Genomic DNA, 21,849 nt, shown 5'->3' on the forward strand with positions numbered 1-21,849 from the left:
ATTATTTGTATAAATCACGAACATTGTTCAAGTCAACTTTACTATTAATACTATAAATTAACAATTAACATTATAAGCTTCCGTTTTCTAAATGAAAATGAAACATTATTGCATCTAAGTATTCCAAAATACAAATCGTACCATTCAGTAACCTAAAATTATAATTTAAAATGTTAGAAAAAAATGTATTATTATATATCATAAACGCTTTACCTATCTTTTGCAAATGATAACCTTTCTTCTAATTTTCTATATTTAGTTTTCATCTTTTGTGGTCTATTGCAGTTTTTTTGTGCTATGAGGTCAAGCTCGAAGTTTGATTGTTGGTTTTTTAGCTCTTTGATTAAAATAAAAATATTTGGCTTTGGTCTACCAACAGCTTTATTAAGAGCTGCATGCCATCCTTCAAGGTGGTTTATGGTCCTTGCTCCATCTGTATTAAAATGATTCCACATATTTCTATTAAATAGACAAATATCTGGATCCAAGTATGTTTCGGTAAAATAATTTAATAATTTTAGCACACCTAAAATAATGATGGTAAAAAAATTAAGTGTTGCTAAGTTCTAAAAATATTACGTAAAAAGTTATATTTACTTTCTGACTGTGGTGCTTCACTATGAATTTCTGTCCAACAATTATCAATTTGTTCAATCGGAACTAAGGCTAATGAACAAAGACGACGAACAACTTTTTTAATATTATCGTCATGTGTATAATCGTAAGCTAATCCCAGACTTTGAACTTTACGCCAAATAGATTGCCCAAAGTGAAATAAACACCCTTTTATGGGTGTATCAGAACCAAAGCACTGCCGAATGGAGACGATCATTCCAATTTCAAAATCTATTTGAAAACAAGCAGGTTTAAACTCTAATCCATTTCTTAATGCCGCTTCTTTTATTATTTTAAACATTCTCGAATATGTCGATGTACTTTTATTGGGCAACAATGCGTATGCCTAAACAAATATATTTTAACATATAATACTTAGTATTTTACTAAATTATAAAATTATATTATAATTACTAGAGGTATCATCACTCCTATAACAAAGCAGTGTAAGGTATAAATTTGTGTAAATAATTTTGGTGCTGACTTAAATGTGCCATCCATAAAAACTGTATTACCAGAACAAAGACGTCGTAAAAATCCTTCAGTACCAAATATAACGATTTTATTATCCGTACCATCACATCCTGTAGGTAATAATAATATTATTAGTAATAGTATATATAATTAAATCGTTTAAATAATTTAGTATAAATACCTAAAAGAAAATCTTTTCCATCATTCGTTGATCGCCAATCACCTTCAATATCTAATTCAGACAGCTTTTTAGGTAACGTTGGCATTAATTTCATACGTTTCCTGTATGCCGAACTTTTTACACTGGTATAAATTTGTAAAGCATCCTTTACTTCGGCTTCCGTAGAACCCTGTATTCCTGAAGCCATAATTGATCTTCGGATTTCATTAAATGTCTGTGGTATGGTTTTTGTGGGATTTGTTATCACTTCGTCCTTCAAATAAATTATTTTTAAGTTATAAAACACGTATTCAAAACTAATTTTAAAAAATGGTATAAAAATCGTGAATAAAATTGTATAAATTAAAACAAACTCACTTTAAGCTTATTTCGAAAACCACGTTCAGCCAATTGGATTCCATGCGTCGGATGGTTATGCGTTTTTGACATTATAGCAATATTGGAATCTTCTCTGTGTATTGCTCGACCTCCACAATTATCAATACATTTATAATAGTGGTTAGAACCTCTTGTTCTATCAATACGATGTATAAAATTATCCAAAACTAAAAGTTGGCCATCTCGCTCAGAAGTTATTATAAACCACGACATTTTAAATTTAATATTATTATATAACAAACTGACGATGCAATGATTACTAACTGTCAACTGACAAATGACAATAATATCATAGATTAGTTTTATCAACATTTTGATGGTAGATTGTAATATTCTAGATTTCCACATAAAAATTATTTTTGTATTTTATGAAACTACGTTTTGTCGGCGAATTGAAACTTTTTTCATTTTTACCGGAAACCGGTTTTCGCGTCGGCGAAACGAGTAGTCGGCGAATTGGGTGTCGGCGAATCGGGCCTGAATCGGTGCTACAGTTAGGGTTCCAGCAAATACTATAAATGACAATACGGGACAAACAATGATAATTGTAGACGACATAGCCCCCTGAAAATACTCGGACGCGCTCTATGTATCAAATACTGAATTTCATATTATTTTAATAATACGAAGACCGCCCAATTTTAAAAAGCTATATCTCGCTAAAAAATTAACAAAAATGATAATCCGAACGATAAAATTAAAAAAAAATAACCTTATAAATTTAGTACGCTTTAAATATGGGTTTCCATTTGAAAATCAAAAGTCAATAGTGGTTTCACTAATGGGTGAAAAAAATAAATTTGAATCTAATGATAGGTATCATAATTGTACACGAAAAGCGATCCTGAACGGAGGTCGGAGATGATTTGCCAGCCTAGGATATAATTTCAAGTACTTGGTGAAAAAGGTGGTTTATGTTTTAATAGCCTGAAATCAGAATACACCAAAATTTAAGTTCTTTATACCTAATTATTGTAAGCAATGTAAGCCAAACTTATGGAAAATCTTATATTAAATTTTCAACTTTTAGCTACTTAATGTATCTAAATTATATAATATTATGTTCTATCGATATGACTGTGATTGAGAATTTTGATGTTATTAATTATTATATGTCGAATTATTTTTATACATTTTTTTTAAAAATGTTTATTATTATTTATATTATATTAAAAATTGTAATGCTATTTTAATTTTAATTTAGTATACTGATGTGTTTTTTTGTAAATGGAGTTAACTCTGTATGAAATAAATAAATAAATAAATATAATAGTGCTTATACAAATTTTTTTATGAATTAAACCTAAAAAAAAAATTCAAAATATTTTGAAAATTTAACTATACATAGATAACACTACCTAGTATAAATATATAAATATTTGGTGAAAATTTCAAGTGTTTTCAAGTTAGTTTTTGAGTTATATCTATATAAAAAATCGATTTTGTCGAAAACTGGTTTTGCGTAAAAATTTCAGTTTTCCCCATTTTTTTTTGAAAACTACTGGAAAATTTTTACTTTTGACCTCTATAATGCACCGAGGATATTCACTTTGCTACAGGAAACTACCCCTGAAGTTTGAAAATAAAGCATTATTTCGATAAGTTATGCTTTACACGAATACACACAAAAAAAAAAACATCATTGTAAAATCAATACATTCATCACTTCGTTCAGAATAAAAAAAACACCCGCTCTCTGTTTTATTGGAAGGAATCTATAAATATAATATAAATATAAATATCTATAAATAGTATTCGTTAACAAAAATAAACATTTATTTTTACAAGCAAATGTTTGTAATAATTATGTGATACAAAGCATTTATCTCTTTTCTATGTAATGGGCCTTCATAAATTAAATTAATAATTTAAAATAAAAAATAAAATGCCTTCACACAAAAGTTGTTCGTTTTGGAGTTGCACAAATAACAGCCGACGAAATCGAGGTTTAAGTTTTCATAAATTTCCATCAGATGATAATTGGTAAGTGTATAGTTATTCTAATTCTTAGGTACACTATAATAGTCAAATATCTGTAACGAGATTTTTTGACCATTTTAAGGAGGTATCACAGATTGTATACAAATACAATTATATAACCTGTAGTAGTTCATTAAGATTTTAAAAATTTTATACATTTCATACTTTCATAGAAATAATTGATCAAAAATATTATTTATTCTGTAACCAGTAATATGAATAATTAGAATAAATAATTTATTAAAACAATAAATTATGACATTATGAGTGAATCAGATACCTAATTGAATCGTAAAAAAATACATTTTAGTAACACATTGCATTTTTTAAATACTTCTAATGGCTACATGGCATAATTACTTGATTTAGTTAACGGAAAACCAAATTAGGTTAATTAAGTTAAGTTAATTAAAAATTTATTTTGAAATATTATTACTTTAGTTGCATACTATGGCTTGATCAGTGTAAAAACCAAAAAATAATAAATGAATATTATAATTATGGAAAACAAAAAATACAAAATTATACCATTTGTTCAGAACATTTTCAAAAGGAAGATTATTGTAATTATACACGCGGAGTTCGGTAATATTGATTTGATTTGAAAAAAAATTAAAAAATTTCTTACTTATTTGATTACAATTAGGAAAATTCTAAACAAATGGGCAGTGCCTGTGTTAACATCGTGGCAACCGCCAGATATGAATAAATCAACTACTGATACTACTGCAGCATCATCTGAAAAATCATTAGTTGGTAAAGAAATTAAAATGTTTAAAAAATAAATATGCATATGTGATTTATTAATTTTTACTTCATTTAATTTTAAACAATTCGATACAATATTAATTTACATTAGATCATAGTGAAAAACAAACAGACCTTGAAAGTCTCTCAAATGCTAAAATTGACCATACTGAAAATCAATTTGCGAGGAAAGAACCTGGGTGGAGCCCTCGAAACCCAAATCTTAATGATAATGGTAGTAAAATTTATTAATTTAACTTCAATACTAATAATTTTAACTATTATAATAGCTTGTACAATATTTTACTTTACAGGTAGAGAGCTTTTTAAAATTTCAGTAAATAAAAAATGTAATAAAAGAAAATTTATGCCACGCTCTTTAAATTTTGACAAAAATTCTATAAAACCAGAAGATTTACTTGAATGTAAGTTTCCTCTTTTTTTACTTTAGAAATGTACCGTTTGAGAATTTAGTATCAATTCAAAAAATATTTTTAAATAAATTATTTAAATTAATGATTCATTTATATTGAATAACAAAAAAAAAAAAATATCTACAGTGGCCAAATAAATAATCACATAACAATTTTGATTTTATTTAAAAAAATAAACAATGGATCAATATATTTTATAAGATAGTTGAATCAAATAAACTTCAATGTTTGTTTACAGGTAACTTATTATCAGATACTCAAAATAATTCAGAACTTCAAAAAAAAATAACCAAATTAAAAACTAAGATACGAGTTTACCAAAAAATGATTCACACTAAAAATAAACAAATACAAAATTTAAAAACAAAAAATTGTAACAAAACTAAAATTATGGTAGAAAAGACAAATAATAATTTTTTGTTAAAAACACAGATGAGACTAATGAGTTTAAAAAAAAAATCATGGCGATTTAAAGAGGATGAAAAAAAGTTTGCTTTGAGTTTATATTATAACTCTCCTAAAGGCTATACATTCATGAGAAAGTTTTTATGTTTACCTACAGTAAGATCACTTAGGCGATGGCTCCAAAATTTAAATCTAGCTTGTGGCATAAATGAAAACATTTTAGAAGTGCTTAAATTTAAATTATCATCTTCACCACTATCAGATAGAGCTGTGTTTATAATAGTTTTTGATGAAATGTCAATAAAACAATTTATATCCTACAATTCCCAAAACGATATGTTTTCGGGTTATGAAGATTTTGGCAATTTGGCAAATTTTATTGATTCAAAAAGTATTTTACAATGTAATCAAGCCTTAGTTATAATGTTAAAAGGTATAAAACATTCATGGAAACAAGTAATTGGTTACTTTCTTTCAAATGGACCTATATCAGGAGTTAAACTTAAAACTATTATATCAAGTACAATTCACAAAATATATTCAATAAATCTTATTCCAAAAGTCATTATTTGCGACCAAGGTACAAATAATCAACAATTAAGAAAACTACTCGGCGTGACAAAAAATGAACCATGGATAATTTATGAAGATAATAAAATATTCTTTATGTACGATACACCTCACCTTTTAAAATCGGTTAGAAATAATTTTAAAAAGTATGACTTCAAGCATCAAAACGAAATATACTCATGGACAGATATTGTAGCTTTTTATAATCTTGATAAAGATAAAGTGCCAAGACTAGCCCCAAAGCTTAAAGAAATACATATCAAGTTGCCTCCATTTTCTCCAATGCGTGTATGTTTGGCAGCACAGACTTTTAGTCACACTGTAAGCTCTGCAATCTTAACACTTGTATCAAATAATCAACTTTGTTCCAAAGCAGCCTATACTGCAAAATTTATCAAGCTATTAGATAATTTATTTGATGTGTTTAACAGCGTCTCATTTGATGAATGCAAAGTATTTCGCAGACCTCTATCTGAAAATACAATCCATTGGAAAATATTAAATGAAGCACTACAATTTTTTAATGAATTGGAAATAAAAAATGCAATGAATAAACAACCTCCGTGCATCACAGGATGGATTGCAAATATAATATGTTTAAAACATTTATATCAAGATTTACATGAAAATTTTAATTTTGAGTACCTTTTAGTAAGACGCTTAACTCAAGATTGCCTTGAAAGTTTGTTTTCGGTGATTCGTGCAAAAGGAGGTAATAACATCACACCAGACTCCTCCAAGTTTCATTCTGCAATACGAATGTGCATTGCTCAACAACTTCTTATGCCTCCCGTTAATGGAAATTGTGAGGTTGATGCATGTGCATTTTTAATTAGCTGTGCTGATTTACTTAAAAATAAAAAAAAGTTTAAATTTGAATTTCAACAAAAAGAAGTGAATATTTCTTCACCTGATGATATAGATTCCAGGTTTGATGATAATTTAAGTGACATGAACATAAAAGTTATACAGTTGGATATTCATGAAGAAAATGCTATAGCTTACATAGCTGGTTGGGCTTGTTCAAAATTAAGCCACACAGAATGTGTAAATGAACTGGCTACAAAGGATAAAGACCAATTAATGACAATGAAAAACAATTTTATAACTATGAAAGAATACGAAGAATGTAACTTACTTTTACCACTTCCAGGCACTTCAAAATTTGTTGAAAAAATAGTTTGTCTTTTCAATAATAATATAGAAAAATCATTGATAGACAACAAACATGGTATAAAGAGTAGAATGTTGGCTAAAATTGATTGTTACATAAAAATATGTCCAAACATTTGTCAAAATTGTAAACTTTTATTTATTGATAAAATTTTGAATGTAACTATCAATTCTTTTATAAAAAAATGTAATAATACACCAACTTTTAAACAAGTGAAAAGTAAAAAATTAAAAAAAATAATGCATTTATAATAATATGAATAATAATGTAAGTACCGAGGTAAGTACCTAATTAACTTGTATAGTTGTATGAAATATGAATATTTTTTGTAAATAAATTTATTGTATATTATATTATATAATAACTGTTAAATATAAAAATATTATGTAATATGTATTTAATGTTTTAGAGCTGATCAAATTTTTCTGTTACCTATATAGCAGAATATTACAAATTACAATCCTAGAGCGCGTTAGTTGCTTTATCAGGGGGCATACTTTTGTCGCGATTTTTAACACTAGTTGTCCCGTATTGTCATTTATAGTATTTGGTTCCAGTACCCGATGTGGACAAAGGTCGCGGAGATGCTCGAAATATTTTAGCTGTTGTTATAGAGGTAAACATAAAATAATACATATAGCAGTATAATAATTAAAACATTCATATTTTATGAATTTATGATCATTAAAATATTTTGCAGGTAACAGTTGATGGGTATTATCGATTAGGGACTAAGGAAGGACATAATATTGGCGTTCTATAGAAATCCTAGGAAATGTATGGATTGCCTAGTCATAATATAAAAAAACATAAACATTTAATACATTGCCAAATAGTTCAAGGAATTCTATAGAATGCCTAGGAAATTTATAGAATGCCAATATTCAATACTTTGCCGGTAACATATATTTTTAATTAATATATTATATTATAATTTTTATATTAATTAAAGTACGAGGCACAGTATATTTTGTTATCTAGTCAACACTGTCGCACGGTGTATGAACGGTCTCTAGTACCTAAAGGGCACGATGAAACCCATGTAAAAATTCGGTATTCATTTTGACCAAAAACACAGTGCACTGAACCAAAATACCACCGTATCTTGCACCATCATTTACATTTTATTATCACATTGACAGCACTGAAATTGTTACTCGGGTATGCGGGTATGGCGTCCTCTTAATAGAAAATATGCAATAATATGCAATTACCATTAAATATGTAGAAATATGCAAAAAAAATTGTGTTTGAAACAAATGTTGCTCATTTTTATTACGGAAGTTATACCAAAAAAATCAGAAAACAATTGGTTTTTTGAAATATCATTGTATCCTAATTTTTTTTTTTTTGAAAAAGTCCGAACAACACGAACGTCTGTATGTACATTAAAAACACAGCATTACACTGGAATATCATTTCAATAATCAACAATTTTAATTTGATTGCTTCAAAAATTTCAGTGTACACACACTTAAAAAAAATAGTTTTTTATTTTTATCGAGGATACTATGGTATTTAAAAAAGCAATTGTTTTCCGGACAATACGTCATCATCTTAATAATATTATTAAATAATAATTGAAGAATGAATATTTACCTTCCCTCTAGGATTCGGTTTCTTCGGAGATTCAATGTCTTCCATAGTTTAAAAAATAAAAATGAATGCAAAAAACAGAAAATACTGTGCAGTTCTAGAGGTAGACAAATAGGTCGTACGTCGGGACGCCCTTCAAACGGTTGAATTTCAAATGGTTGAACGTCAAAATATTGAACGATAAAATCTTGAATGTTAAATTATGTCAATATCTTGAACATTCAAAACCTTGAACGTCAAAATATTGAACAAAAAAATTGTTTCTGTCAAATCCTTGAACGCCAAAATATTGAACACAAAAATTGTTTCCGTCAAATCCTTGAACGTCAAAATCTTGAACACAAAAATTGTTTCCGTCAGAATCAAAATAACCTTTATTAAATTTAACCTTTTTTACAACCTAACAAGAGTCATAGGCTTAAATACTTTACACTTATACTAAGATATACTTTGACCTTAATACCTTATAATATGCCAAGAACATAAGTGGTAAATAGCATATAAATAGTCTTACAGATATCCTGATGATTGCGAGTGGGTAAAGTTAGAAACCGTTTAACAACAGTAACACCACCATTGCAAGGATGTCCACAGGAATTTGTCAAGGGGAGGGCTTGGTATTTTAATTTTTGTTTCATTATCTCATTAGTGATAAAGTAGTAAAGTACCTTGTTGTTTTTGACTTGTTTTCTATCATATAAGTAGGGAACATAAAAATTAAATTATTAATTATGTGTAAATAGTTAGAATTTAATCTTGCCGCATTAATTTCAATTAATTAATGTGCAAATTTAGATTAACAAATTTCAAATACTTTTTTTTATATAAATAAAATGTAATCATTGATTTGATAATTTTAGGTTACCTATAAAGTTATAAAATTAAATGTTCCTAGCTTCTATAAAATAAATAAAGAACTACCAAACCATTTGGAAACAACTTATTTATTTTTTACTTAAAAACAAATATGGAACTCGCGTCGTATGCTATCTACATGAACTTTGATCACGTTATATGTTATCTACCTTTCGGTTGATATCTACTTAATACTTTGTACGGAGACTAATATTGAAGGTGTAACCGTATAATTATAAACATCAATAATACACTCTACAGTCTACACTTTACACATATCATAGCTAGTAGACATATGACTTTTGTAAAAGTGGTGTATGCTTAAATTATTTTCAAATTAAATTATTTTATTAAATTATTTATGTAATTATTTTTTGTTAAATCAAAATGGAACATTTTATTGACTTTTATAGACATGTTATTTACAATGATGAATCTTGCACCAATTTTTTAAAACAATGTGGTGTCTTACCCACTGCTAAAGTATGCCAAAAAGTTAATTCAAAATAAAATATGGCATAAAAACACGTGGTGCCACTAACTTATTGGAACGGCAGTTGATGGAAGAGTGGTGACGTTCACTCAATGCATCAAAGAATCTTTTTGACCAGTTTTTTGAAGACATGAAAAAGAGTTCTTTAATGTAATTACTAATTAATGTCTAGATGCACAGACGACACCAACAATCTACAAATTGCGGGGTGGAAAATTGTAGATAACATACAACGCCAACACACAATTTTGGTAGATACATTTTTCATGTAGATAGCATACGACGCGAGTTCCACAAATATAGATATATTATAATAGTATAGTAAATAACCTTGATTAAAATGTATTCTTACATATTATATTAAACTGTATAAATAATAAAAACTTTTAATATTTTAACATAAAATATATATAATATATGCTATAACATAATTAAATAAAAATGAAACATCATCCAAGCAAAATACATCCTATACATAATTAAAACAAATTAATATTATTTTTGTCCAACAATGAACAATAATTCAAATAATATTATATTTTTTATCGGAAATAGGTAGCACCGCTATATTATGACCAAATTCTTAAAGACGCTGTAAATGCCTGGTTACACAGTGGACAGCGTTGTGGTTCTAACAATTCAAGGCAATCCCCACACACAGCCCTGTGTCCATATGGTATAAAAGCATGTGTTTTTTCATTAATAGTGCAAACTACGCACATTTGATTTGAGTTAGGATTAATTGGAGGAAGAACTAATGGAACCTGAACATATGGTAAATTTTCGATTTCCAACATTTGTCTTCTATTCTCATTTTCCATCATGCGGACAATATCAGGATCTAATTCCTCTTCAATAATAAAATCTTCTTCATTCCCTGTAATGTAAATAAATGTCATACATAAGAATAATATTTATTTATTCATTATTTATTCGAGCACGTGGTAGTGCGCCTGCCAAGTTATATCATATAGTTATATTATGAATATCATTAGTTTCAAAGAAAAATAACCTGTGGGCGATTGAAATCTAGGTATTTCAATTGTATACTGAACCTAACCTAACTCAACGCCAATGAGATAAAATCAAAAGTAACCGGCAAGTTAATCACTAAAGAAAGTTAAAAGAGATTTGTTGGACATGACTGTATTTGTGTATTAAAGTAAAAGATTTAAAGAAAGATCATAATTGGCAGCAATGCAGGTATCAATACTTATAATGACAGACTATTTTTAAAGGGGGTCTGAACTTAGCACTTTTTTTACTGTTAGGTTTTTGTTGGATTAATATTAATAAATTATTAACTTACAATTATTGTCCTGTTCATTAATATTTTCATTTTGTTCATCTAGAATTAATTCATTTACAAGGTTACAATGTAATAAAATTATAAAAAGAAACAATTATGGATATTTTTAATTTAAATTATTATAATACTTTAATAACTTAGTATAAAATATTGTATTATATAATTACCTATATTTTCAACATCATCTGCAAATAAATCTTCACCCCTCAGTACATTTCCTGTCACAATATTTTCCTCGTCTTGTACATTATCGTTTTCTATTTCTTGATTATTATCTATAATTTGTTGGTGATTTTTAATTTGTATACACATTAATTAAGGTGTAACAGGAAGGAATTTTGTAAATTTAATTTATTATAATACTACTTCAATAGGTATCTTAATATAAAATATTATATTATATAATTACCTATATTTTCAAACAGTGGACCATCATCTGCAAATAAATCTTCACCCCTCAGTACATTTCCTGCCACAATATTTTCTTCATCTTGTACATTATCGTTTTCTATTTCTTGATTATTATCTATAATTTGTTGGTGATTTTTAATTTGTATAAACATTACACATAGGGTGTAACAAGAATACCTGACAAATTAAACAACTTTTGTTCCAAACAATATTTTTTAATTTTTTTTTGTTACCTATATAATTTATAGAGACTTGCGATACATGTATGGTGTAATATTTTTATTTTTATTTTAAATACCATAAATAAACTATTTTAAATCACAAAATAGCCAATTTGTAAATGAGGTATAAAATAATTTGTTTGTAAAAACATTTATTAAAGTCGTTTAGTTTATTTTTAAAACAATTTTGAAATCTCATTATGTTTGTTAAATAAAATTTATTCAGTCATCAAAAACTTTTAAATTAAAAAAGTATAGACTTTTAAAAAATATTTTATGAGAATTTTTATTTAGGTACTTGTTAAATTTTAAATATTTTTTAAATACTACTGTTATTAATTTTCGAATAAATGTCTTATAAAAAATTTGACATTTAAAAAAATCAAATAATAAGAAACCACAATTTAGATGAATATTTGTACAATCAAATTTTTTAAAAGCAAAATTAGCAACCTGGCTATTTTTAAATTTTAAATTATTTAATATTAGTATTAAAAAATAAATGTTATATTATACATGTAGCATGAGCACGAGTCAAAAAAATATAGAGAAAAAAAAAGAATATTGATTAGAACTAAAATTATTTGATTTGTTAGGTCTTCTTAGCTGTTACATAGTGTATTGTCTAATGTCTTCTGCATATGGTGGATTACCTTCTTGTTCTCGAATTTGTTCTTCGTTGTCATTGTCATATTCATATGGTATTTGAAGGGAAAAATTTCTTAACGTTTCTTCATATGATGCCACAGAATAGGAACAACGTTTCAAAAATTCATCAATATTGATTAGCCCTAGTTGTAGTTGCTGAGTAGCATATTTTATTCTTTTGCTATTTGCAATAAACTTTCCTCTGGTATTCCTTGTTGGATTTAGTCCATTTGACAGTTGGTTTATTGTTATTTGAGTGCTTTGCATTAAATTACACAACTTATCTATAACAATAACATAATAAATGAAATAAGGCAATGTTAATAACAATTAAAAAAATATATAAATAGGTATAAAATCAAAATAGGTACTGACTAAGAAATATCCACAAATTAGGGTGCGCCATTGCAAAGGAATATCGTAGTTTGTTATGAAATGATTCCAGGTGATTATTTGTTCTTCTTGGTTGATTATGGACACTTAATACATCACATCCTATCTTGGCAATCCAAAACCTAATAAATTGTATATATCACCATTATAATTTAAACAATTAATTTTTTTTATTAAATAAAATTTACCTTTCATAATACTCAAAAAGTAGATTTATATCCACTTCATTTCTTCGTGCGTATCTCCTTACAATTCTTAAGTCTCGATTTATTTTATCGCTAGGTTTTAAGGGTAGCACCATAATTCGTCTTAATGTATTAAGCATGTTCATTTTCGTTTACTAAATTTAAGTACCCAAGACTTTTCATCTTCTTCCAGACTGCCTAATAAGAAGAATTATAAAAATATTAGAATATACAGTATTGTGTAGATACTAAAGAACTATTAAGAGGACGTTACATCTACATGCGTTGTCTCTGTCTTACAAACGTGTAACATATCAATTTGTACGTTTTGAATAATTTATTTAACATTGTTATGATCAATGTAAGATTAAATTAACCTATTATCAAATTTAAAAGTAAAAATTATATTGTTTAGTAAATCTCATAGGTTTTATTTTATATTTTTATTTTAAAGCAAGTTATGACTATTTTAAAATTGCAAATTGTTTGTACATGTTACAATACTATAATATAATAATATAATATAATATAATTTGCTATGAATTTGATAATAGGTTAATTTGTTCCAATATGAAAAATAAGAGTAAAATGGATTATTCAGGATGCACAATTTGTACGTTATGCATTTGTAAGAAGGAGACAACACATGTGGGTGTTTCTTAATAATTTATTAAATTATAAAACATGTGATGTAAAATATTTTTATTTACTTGGTTATGATGAAACCAGCATCCAATGCGTCTTGCAGAAGGAAAATTGTCTTGCAATGTTTTACTCAAGCTAGTTTCAAAATCAGTGAGTATTTTACGGGGGTTAAAGTTTAGTAGAAGTTGGGCTTTGATGAAATTTAATACTGCTTGGTAACTACATTTTTTTTTTTGATTCCATTAAAGCATAAACTATTGGTATACTCTATACAAAACAAATAATTTAATAATGCAATGTAAGTAAATATTTAATTACATATTGATAGTTTATACTTATACAATTAAGTAGATAGGTAATAACTTACATGATCTTCAATTATAACGTGTAATATCAAAAGTTGGTAGGATAATGGCTTCGAAGGAACTATTCTAAAAGTTGCATCAGCATGTAACTCTCGCTTACACATAGTAAGGGCATTATTTATGAGTGACCGTGATGCAAAAACAATTAAATGCTTTCCGTTCGTATCCTGTACACAACCTAAAAAATAAAAATTATTTATCTCCTTTAGATATGTATCAAATATTTATAATATGAGTTTACCTTTATAAATTAGCTCTTCATTAACAGTGTATCGATTTAATTCTCCAGCTATAAATTGATTGGCTAGTTCACTTAAAGTATCTGGAATTAATGGAAGTGATGATGTTCTTGCCCTTCTCATTGAACTCTCTGCCGAATGTTTAGTATAATTTGAAGCTGATTCTGGAAAACTAAAATTATATTTTATTAAAATCAAAATATATTTTATATTTTGTAATTGGCATGTTAAAAAAAATTTTAAAATGTATTTAGATTAAAAATGGATCAAATTACATAAATATCTCTTTCATCTGTAAGGCCAAGTATTAAATTTTCAAATATTTTGAATTAGCAAAAAAAATTTAATTTTTAATTTTTTTTTTTAAAACCTTTAAAAATCTTATATTTCAGATGCTTATAAATTCCTTGAAAATATTCGAAATATTTTGAAAATAAATTACATATTTCGTAAACATTGGAGCTTTAAATACTTATAAACAAAAATTGTGACTAACCATTTTTGATTTTTTTTTTTACTACAATAAGTACAACTTAAAAATAAACCTTATATTAAAATTTAAAGATTTTTTGGAATCCCAATTTTTTTTTTTTTGAGCATTTCAAAAAAAAAGCTTAGAGAAGTCGAAAATTTAAATTGTCTATAAATAGCTTAAAAAATTCGAAATATTTTAAAAAATTTATTGTAAACTAATAACGCTATTATAAAAATTTGATGAAAATTTCAAGTACCTATTTAGAGGTATTTAGAGATTTATTTTTAAGCTACGAATTTGATTTTGTAGAAAATTGGTTTATCGTACTAATTCCCGTTTTTCCGTTACGTTTTTTGCAAGTTTTTCCTAACACTTGAAAATATTCCCCCCCCCCCCAAAGTACCAACTAGATGCGATTCGTGGAAAATTGAAGCACTTGGCTACTCCAAAACGTGATGATGGACACAAAAAAAAAATTTATTTAATAACTAAATTAAGTTGCCGTGGTGACGTGTTACCACAACCTAACTATATTTTTAACTTGATTAGAACAGTTAATTAACATAACCAATAGTTATTGTTTAGTATTAGTATGTATGATTTATTTTTTTAGTAGTTATGTTAAATAAGTACTTAAAAATATGTTTTCTCGTTAATAAGTTTAATGGGGCGGCAAAATAAAATTTGCCTAGGGGTGACAATTGTGTAAATCCGTCTCTGCAATATGGACATAGGTATAAACCTACATATGGTTTTTCAGATAATCTAAAGATTTTGTAACAAACAAATTAGTTCTTACTTGCGTGATTCCTCATTATAAATTTGAGACAGTGGAATCAAATCCGTAGCAGATCTCATTTCCAATCGCTTTTTAAACTGTGCCATCCTAACTACATTAAAATCCACATCGTGGTTATGAATTTGGTTTTTAATTATTTGACCATTAGAAAGTCGCTTCACTGATGCGTTACAAAAAAATTTTTTTGCGAATTTACACTTGTAGTACCTATAAAGTTTAAAAAAATATATATTACATTTTCTTAATAACGTTATGTTTTTGATAAATTAAATATGAAAACTATCTAAACTCGGTACCCAGTTTTGGTACCTTCTAAATCCATCACCACAGTTGAAATTATATAATAAGTATAAATTAATTATAAAAGAGTATAAAGGTACTTAGTACTTACGTTACATCGTTCAGTCTTCCTCGACCACTCTTTACGTAATAATAATTTTCAAATTCCATTATAATTCTAAAAACACTAACAGAATCAACAGTTGACAAAAAACAAATTGTTCTATCTATGACGGATTATATTATGGTACTGTTATAGGTGATGTAGACGCGGATACAACTATAATGCGCGTTTGGATTTCATATTCACTCATGTAGACTGTAGTGGTTTTTAATATTATTATTATTATAAACAAAAATTTGGAAAACATATGGTAGTCAACACATTAATAGCCTATTAATTAAAATTAAAATACCTACTAAATATCTACAACCTTCTATCTGCATTATAAAAATAACAAATATGTATTAGAAAAAAAATACTCAATTAAATAGACTATGTTTTAATATTCTTGTCATTATAATATTACCTATGTACAATATACATACCTTCAAAATCATCAACTGATGCATTATTATTATTATTATTTCGTATGGCATCAACTGATGCATTACCTTCACCTATGTAAAATATAAATTGTCTTAATAATATTATAATTATTTAAGTTTTTTGCAATATATTTTTTTTTACTTTGACTTATATCATTAATAGTTGCTTTAGATTCATCATAAATTATTTTGGATGTTGATTTTTCAACACTCAATGATGCATCACCTTCACCTGTGTACAATATAAATTGTCTTAATAATATAATTATTAAGTTTTATGCCATATTTTTTTTTTTTACTTTGACTTAGATCATTAAAATCTGCTTCTACAAGCGTAGTGTGATCCAAACCTTCACCATCTGTAATACAAAAATATGAATCACTAATTAAGTCAATTTGTTTTAATATTTTAAAATACCTTTAAAACCACCAATAAGATTTTATAGTAATCATGTACTTGATAATCTGTTATTTAAGTATAGATTTCTAAATATATTAATATATATATAAGTATAGATTTCTAAAATAAAAGTTAAATATATAAGTAAGTTAATCACTGTACTTACCATTATTTGTATCGCACTTTAATATAAATTTGTCCATTGCACCTCACATTTTATTTTTCTCGTCATTTATGATAGCAGCTTTTTTGCGTTTCGCGCTACCACTTAATTGCTTAATTTTTGAACTCGACATTTAAATTTTAGCACAAACCACAGTAGATAGAAAAAAAATCGTAAATAAATAAAAATATTCGATTGAGTTGTAACAATAATACGTAGAACGTAGAACAAATTAAACAACTTAGTACACAAACGCACGATACTACGATAAGTTAAAAGTCGGTGCCCCGGTAGGATACGCAATTTGATTATAAATGCGCGGTAAAGATATTATTATCAGTGTTCAATAGTCAGTAGTGGTCAGTGGTTACAGATATCTAAATTATAGATAGCCATACAAGTGATTATATTGGCACAGAATAGATTATCAAATAATTTAATAATAATATTATTATTTTAGTATCAACTACTTTAACTACTATATTATATTAATTATTATCAGTATTTAGATATCGTCAAATTAAAGAATACATGTAATCGCTGTCATTTCTTGGGACATATAAATAGTAAATACCTACACTAAAAATAAAACCCATATTTCCTTAAATTATTGAGAACCGTCCTAAATTAATTTAAAAACAAGTCCCTATTCCATATCGATATCGCATTACTATTTTATAAAAATCCAGTTTAAATTATGAACTGAGACATTGTTCATGACGTTCATGTGCCTTAAGCGTCTGGTTGCAGGGTATGCAAGAGCATACCCTGCATACCCCGTGCGCGCGCCTATGATCAACTGCAAGTGGAATTCAACCAATCAGAAACTGCTTAGGTATTATCGAAAAGTACTATGTTTTCTTTAATACACCAAAACGCCAAAATGTTCTTTTAACCAACATTGAAAATAGTAATGAAGATCCTAAGGTTAAAACTTTAAAAAGATTATGTGCTACACGATGGGTGCAGCGTTATGATGCGGTAACAGATTTCATTGAACTATTTGTATTTGTAGTTGAATCGTTAGAAAATATTTCTAATTGGAATGATTCCACATCAACGGAAGCTAATATACTATTAAAAGCTATTGATTCAGAATTTCTTATATCCTTACAAGTTATACAAGTAAATAGTAATTAATAAATATAATTTATTTTATTTAATAATAAAATATTTTTTCAGTTGGTTTTTTCTTTTGGTTTACCATTGTGTAAGTTGCTACAAAAAGAACAAATTGATTTGAAAGAAGCAGTAAGCCTTGCTGAAGATATTATAAATGTATTAAAAAATATCAGATTAAATTGTGATACTGAATTCCACAAATTGTTTTTGCATGCAAAAGTAAGTATACTAATATAAAGTATATTATTATATGAATTTACATTTGTAATAGGAGATGTCAGTAATTAAAGATATAGACTTGAGTACTAAAAGAATATCTAAACGACAAGTAAATCGAGCAACTCCAGATCCCAATTTAAGTGTTGAAGAATACCACAAAGTGTCAGTATTTATACCCTACCTGGACTTTTTTTTACAACAACTAGGAGAAAGATTTTCAATACATTCTGAAATTTTTAAAGGTACCTATATTAAATTAAAAACAAATCACTGAAATAAAATATTCATATAATCAATCTATATTATTAAAATCAACCTTTAACGGTTTATGTATAATGTATTTATGTCATATTTTATAGGATTTCAAAGTCTATTTTCTTATACTTTAACTTCTAATGAGGAGGTATCATTTAGAAAATTACTTGAATTTTATTCACCTTCTTTGGATGTGAACAACTCAATTGCAGAATTGAAATTGTGGAAGATAAAACTTGAGCGAATAAACAATATTCCGAAAACTGCAATTGAAGCATTACATGTGTGTAATGCCAATATTTATCCAAATGTGCATTTTATTTTAAAAATACTATGCACACTTCCTGTTTCGACAAGTACGCCTGAAAGAATGTTTTCCAGTCTTAAAAGGATAAAAACGTATCTTCGAAACACTATGTCCGAGGTTAGTAATTATAATAGCTGTGCACCTGTGCTTAATACATTTTCATAATATCTAATGAGAAAAATGTTTTATTTTTTTTTTTGTAGAAAAGACTTAATGGTCTGGCAATGTTGGCAATTCATAATGATATTATATTTTCAAATGAAGAGGTCATTGATGAGCTTGCCAAAAAGCCTAGGAATCTGGATATAATATTGTAAAATATTAAAACATTTTAAAACATATTTGTAAATGTATAATGTTATATAATATAGAATGATTATATTTACATGTGTTGAGTTATTAACCCTTCACTGCATGCAAGGGCACTGGTGCACTGCGTTGTTTCAATGGTTATAGTAAGCGTAATATGATTTTTATTGATAATAATTATATTGATAAATAAAATCTATAATATGATGAAGAAGTTTAAAATTGAATTTCACCGCTAGAGTGTATTACGTATTCCATATACCTAAAATAAAATCCACCGAGTAACGTTATGAAATATCCGTTATCTGTCAATGTTGTAATGTGTGTTGTGACGAAAATAAAATCGATGGGAAATCCAAAAAAATATCATCATACTTCATATCTATTATTATTTATGATTATACAAATACCAAGATAATAATTTTATATTGAATACTGTAAAATTACGTATTTTGTTCTAATGCATTGGTGCACTTCCATGCAATATAGGTACCATAGTTATTAGTGTTATTACTACTCCCGACTCCGTCGATTTTTATATTTTTATGAAAGTATTTTTTCGAATTATTTATTATTTAAAAAATCAAAATGTGTGATAATTTAGTGAATAATGAATCAGAAATTCAACGAATTTTAAGTATACCTATTGAAAGCGACTATGAGTTTGCTGATATTGGTCTAAGTGATGACGAAAATTTTGAATTTCCCGTAAGTTACTTATTATTATTTTTATGAGGTATTAGTATTTTATTAAATTTAGGATTTTTTATTTTATAATTAGGAATTATTTGAAAATGACGACCGCATTTTAAATGAAACTTTAGACGATGCTGATAATATACTGAATTATCCCGTGTATTTTTCTGAAGAAAAAACGTCACAATCCCCTATTGTCATTCAAATTCCATTAGATGTACAATCTTTGCCAACAGAATCTGTTTCACCATCTTCGTCATTTGTTTCACAAATACCTATAAGTAGAAACCGTAGATCCACAAGAAAACTAATTGCTTCTAATAATCCTAAAACAAAAAATATACCAAAAATAAAAAAGGTGGACCCGATTTGGAGAAAAGGAAATTTTTCACAGAATCCCGAGTTTATAAAATTTTTTGGGGAAAAGCCAATGCCTGACGAAATAAAAGAAATGAAATCACCTAAAGAATTTTTTTCTTATTTTTTTGATAACGAGTTATTAGCACATATTGCCGAACAGTCTACACTTTATAGTACTCAACAAAATCCCGAAAAACTAAATAAAATAACGATAAACGACGTACGACATTTTTTGGGCATAATTACAATGATGTCAATCGTCCATCTACCAAATACGAGGTCATATTGGTCAGAAAATACTCATAATAAAATAATAAGAAATTGCATGAGTGTAAATGTGTTTGAAAATATTAGGCGGTATATGCATTTTAACGACAACACTTTAGATTTACCTAGAGATAATCCAAATCGTGACAGGGTTTTTAAAGTTCGGCCACTTATTGACACACTCAATAAAAAGTTTAGTTCTGTACCTATCGAAGAAAACTTATCATTAGATGAGCAATTGTGTCCAACTAAAGCTGTATCATATCTCAAACAGTATCTCCCTCTGAAGCCTCATAAATGGGGGTACAAATTATTTGTTTTATGTGGTGTTTCTGGCTACGGTTATAACTTTGAAATTTACACGGGAAATGAAAATAAGGAAGACGAACGAATTATACACAATGAACCAGATTTTGGAGCTACAGGCAACATTGTTGTGAGAATGACTAGAATGGTGCCGGAAAATGTGCACCATAAGTTATTTTTCGATAATTACTATACCTCATTACCAGTTATGATATATCTAGAAAAAAAGGCATTCACACAGTTGGCACATTTAGACGTAATCGTTTTCCAAACGTCTGTTTGACAGATGATCGTTTATTGATGAAAAAAGATCGTGGATATTCTGAAGAGTGTTTCACAGTGGTTGAAGATGTCCCTATTTCAGCTGTTGCATGGAAAGACAACAAGGTAGTACACGTATCCTCAACTTTTGTAGGTGAACTCGAAAAAAATGTAGTGAGTAGATTTGACAAAAAAAAAAAGACCACCGTTATTGTACCTAGGCCGAAAATCATTGAAGTTTACAATAAACATATGGGTGGGGTTGACCTTATGGATTCTATGATTGGGCGCTATAGAATAATAATGAGGTCTAAGAAATGGTACATGAAATTTTTTTACCATTTGGTTGATATGTCGATTGTAAACGCGTGGATGTTGTATAAAAAAATTACAAAAAAACCAATGAAACTAGCTCAATTTCGAGAGCAATTAGCTGTGGAACTTTGTCAAACAGAAATGGAAATAAAAAAAAAAGGCAGAAAAACAAAGGAATCGTTGGAAAAACAAATGCTGGAGGAGCTTGAAAAAAGAAAAAAAAGGACACCAACTGCAATTATTCCATCAACCCAAATACGTTTGGATGGGCATCAACACAGAATACAATTTGAGAAAATTCGACGAGTATGTAAACTACCAAAATGTAAATTTCAATCATTCGCTAAGTGTACTAAATGCGATGTTTTTTTATGTTGTAATAAAGAAAGAAATTGCTTCGATTTATTTCATTATACCTAACTGAATTTGTTTTATTTTTTATTATTATT

The 21,849-nt window shown here is 27.3% G+C and overlaps 3 protein-coding genes and 1 pseudogene across 3 annotated transcripts; 2 read left to right on the top strand and 2 right to left on the bottom strand.

The window, feature by feature from the left end:
* Nucleotides 1–70: 70 nt before the first annotated feature.
* On the bottom strand, nt 71–1,904 carry LOC132931180 (uncharacterized). Its single transcript, XM_060997301.1, has 6 exons — nt 1,628–1,904; nt 1,271–1,523; nt 1,030–1,199; nt 580–961; nt 214–526; nt 71–152 (listed from the first exon to the last, which is right to left on the bottom strand). The coding sequence occupies exons 1-6, from the start codon at nt 1,859–1,861 to the stop codon at nt 71–73; spliced, it is 1,434 nt and encodes a 477-aa protein (XP_060853284.1). The 5' UTR covers nt 1,862–1,904.
* An 8,567-nt stretch (nt 1,905–10,471) lies between these two features.
* Nucleotides 10,472–15,914, bottom strand: LOC132931181 (uncharacterized; annotated as a pseudogene).
* Nucleotides 15,915–17,699: 1,785 nt separating this feature from the next.
* LOC132931182 (52 kDa repressor of the inhibitor of the protein kinase-like) lies at nt 17,700–19,203 on the top strand. The gene is made up of 6 exons (XM_060997304.1): nt 17,700–17,818; nt 17,895–18,108; nt 18,166–18,324; nt 18,377–18,566; nt 18,684–19,003; nt 19,090–19,203. The coding sequence occupies exons 1-6, from the start codon at nt 17,700–17,702 to the stop codon at nt 19,201–19,203; spliced, it is 1,116 nt and encodes a 371-aa protein (XP_060853287.1).
* A 580-nt stretch (nt 19,204–19,783) lies between these two features.
* Nucleotides 19,784–21,820, top strand: LOC132931183 (piggyBac transposable element-derived protein 3-like). The gene is made up of 3 exons (XM_060997305.1): nt 19,784–19,903; nt 19,977–20,995; nt 21,046–21,820. The coding sequence occupies exons 1-3, from the start codon at nt 19,784–19,786 to the stop codon at nt 21,818–21,820; spliced, it is 1,914 nt and encodes a 637-aa protein (XP_060853288.1).
* The last annotated feature ends 29 nt before the right edge of the window (nt 21,821–21,849 follow it).

Source organism: Rhopalosiphum padi, unplaced genomic scaffold, assembly GCF_020882245.1.
Source record: "Rhopalosiphum padi isolate XX-2018 unplaced genomic scaffold, ASM2088224v1 scaffold1, whole genome shotgun sequence".
In the NCBI taxonomy this organism is placed as follows: Eukaryota; Metazoa; Arthropoda; class Insecta; order Hemiptera; family Aphididae; genus Rhopalosiphum; species Rhopalosiphum padi.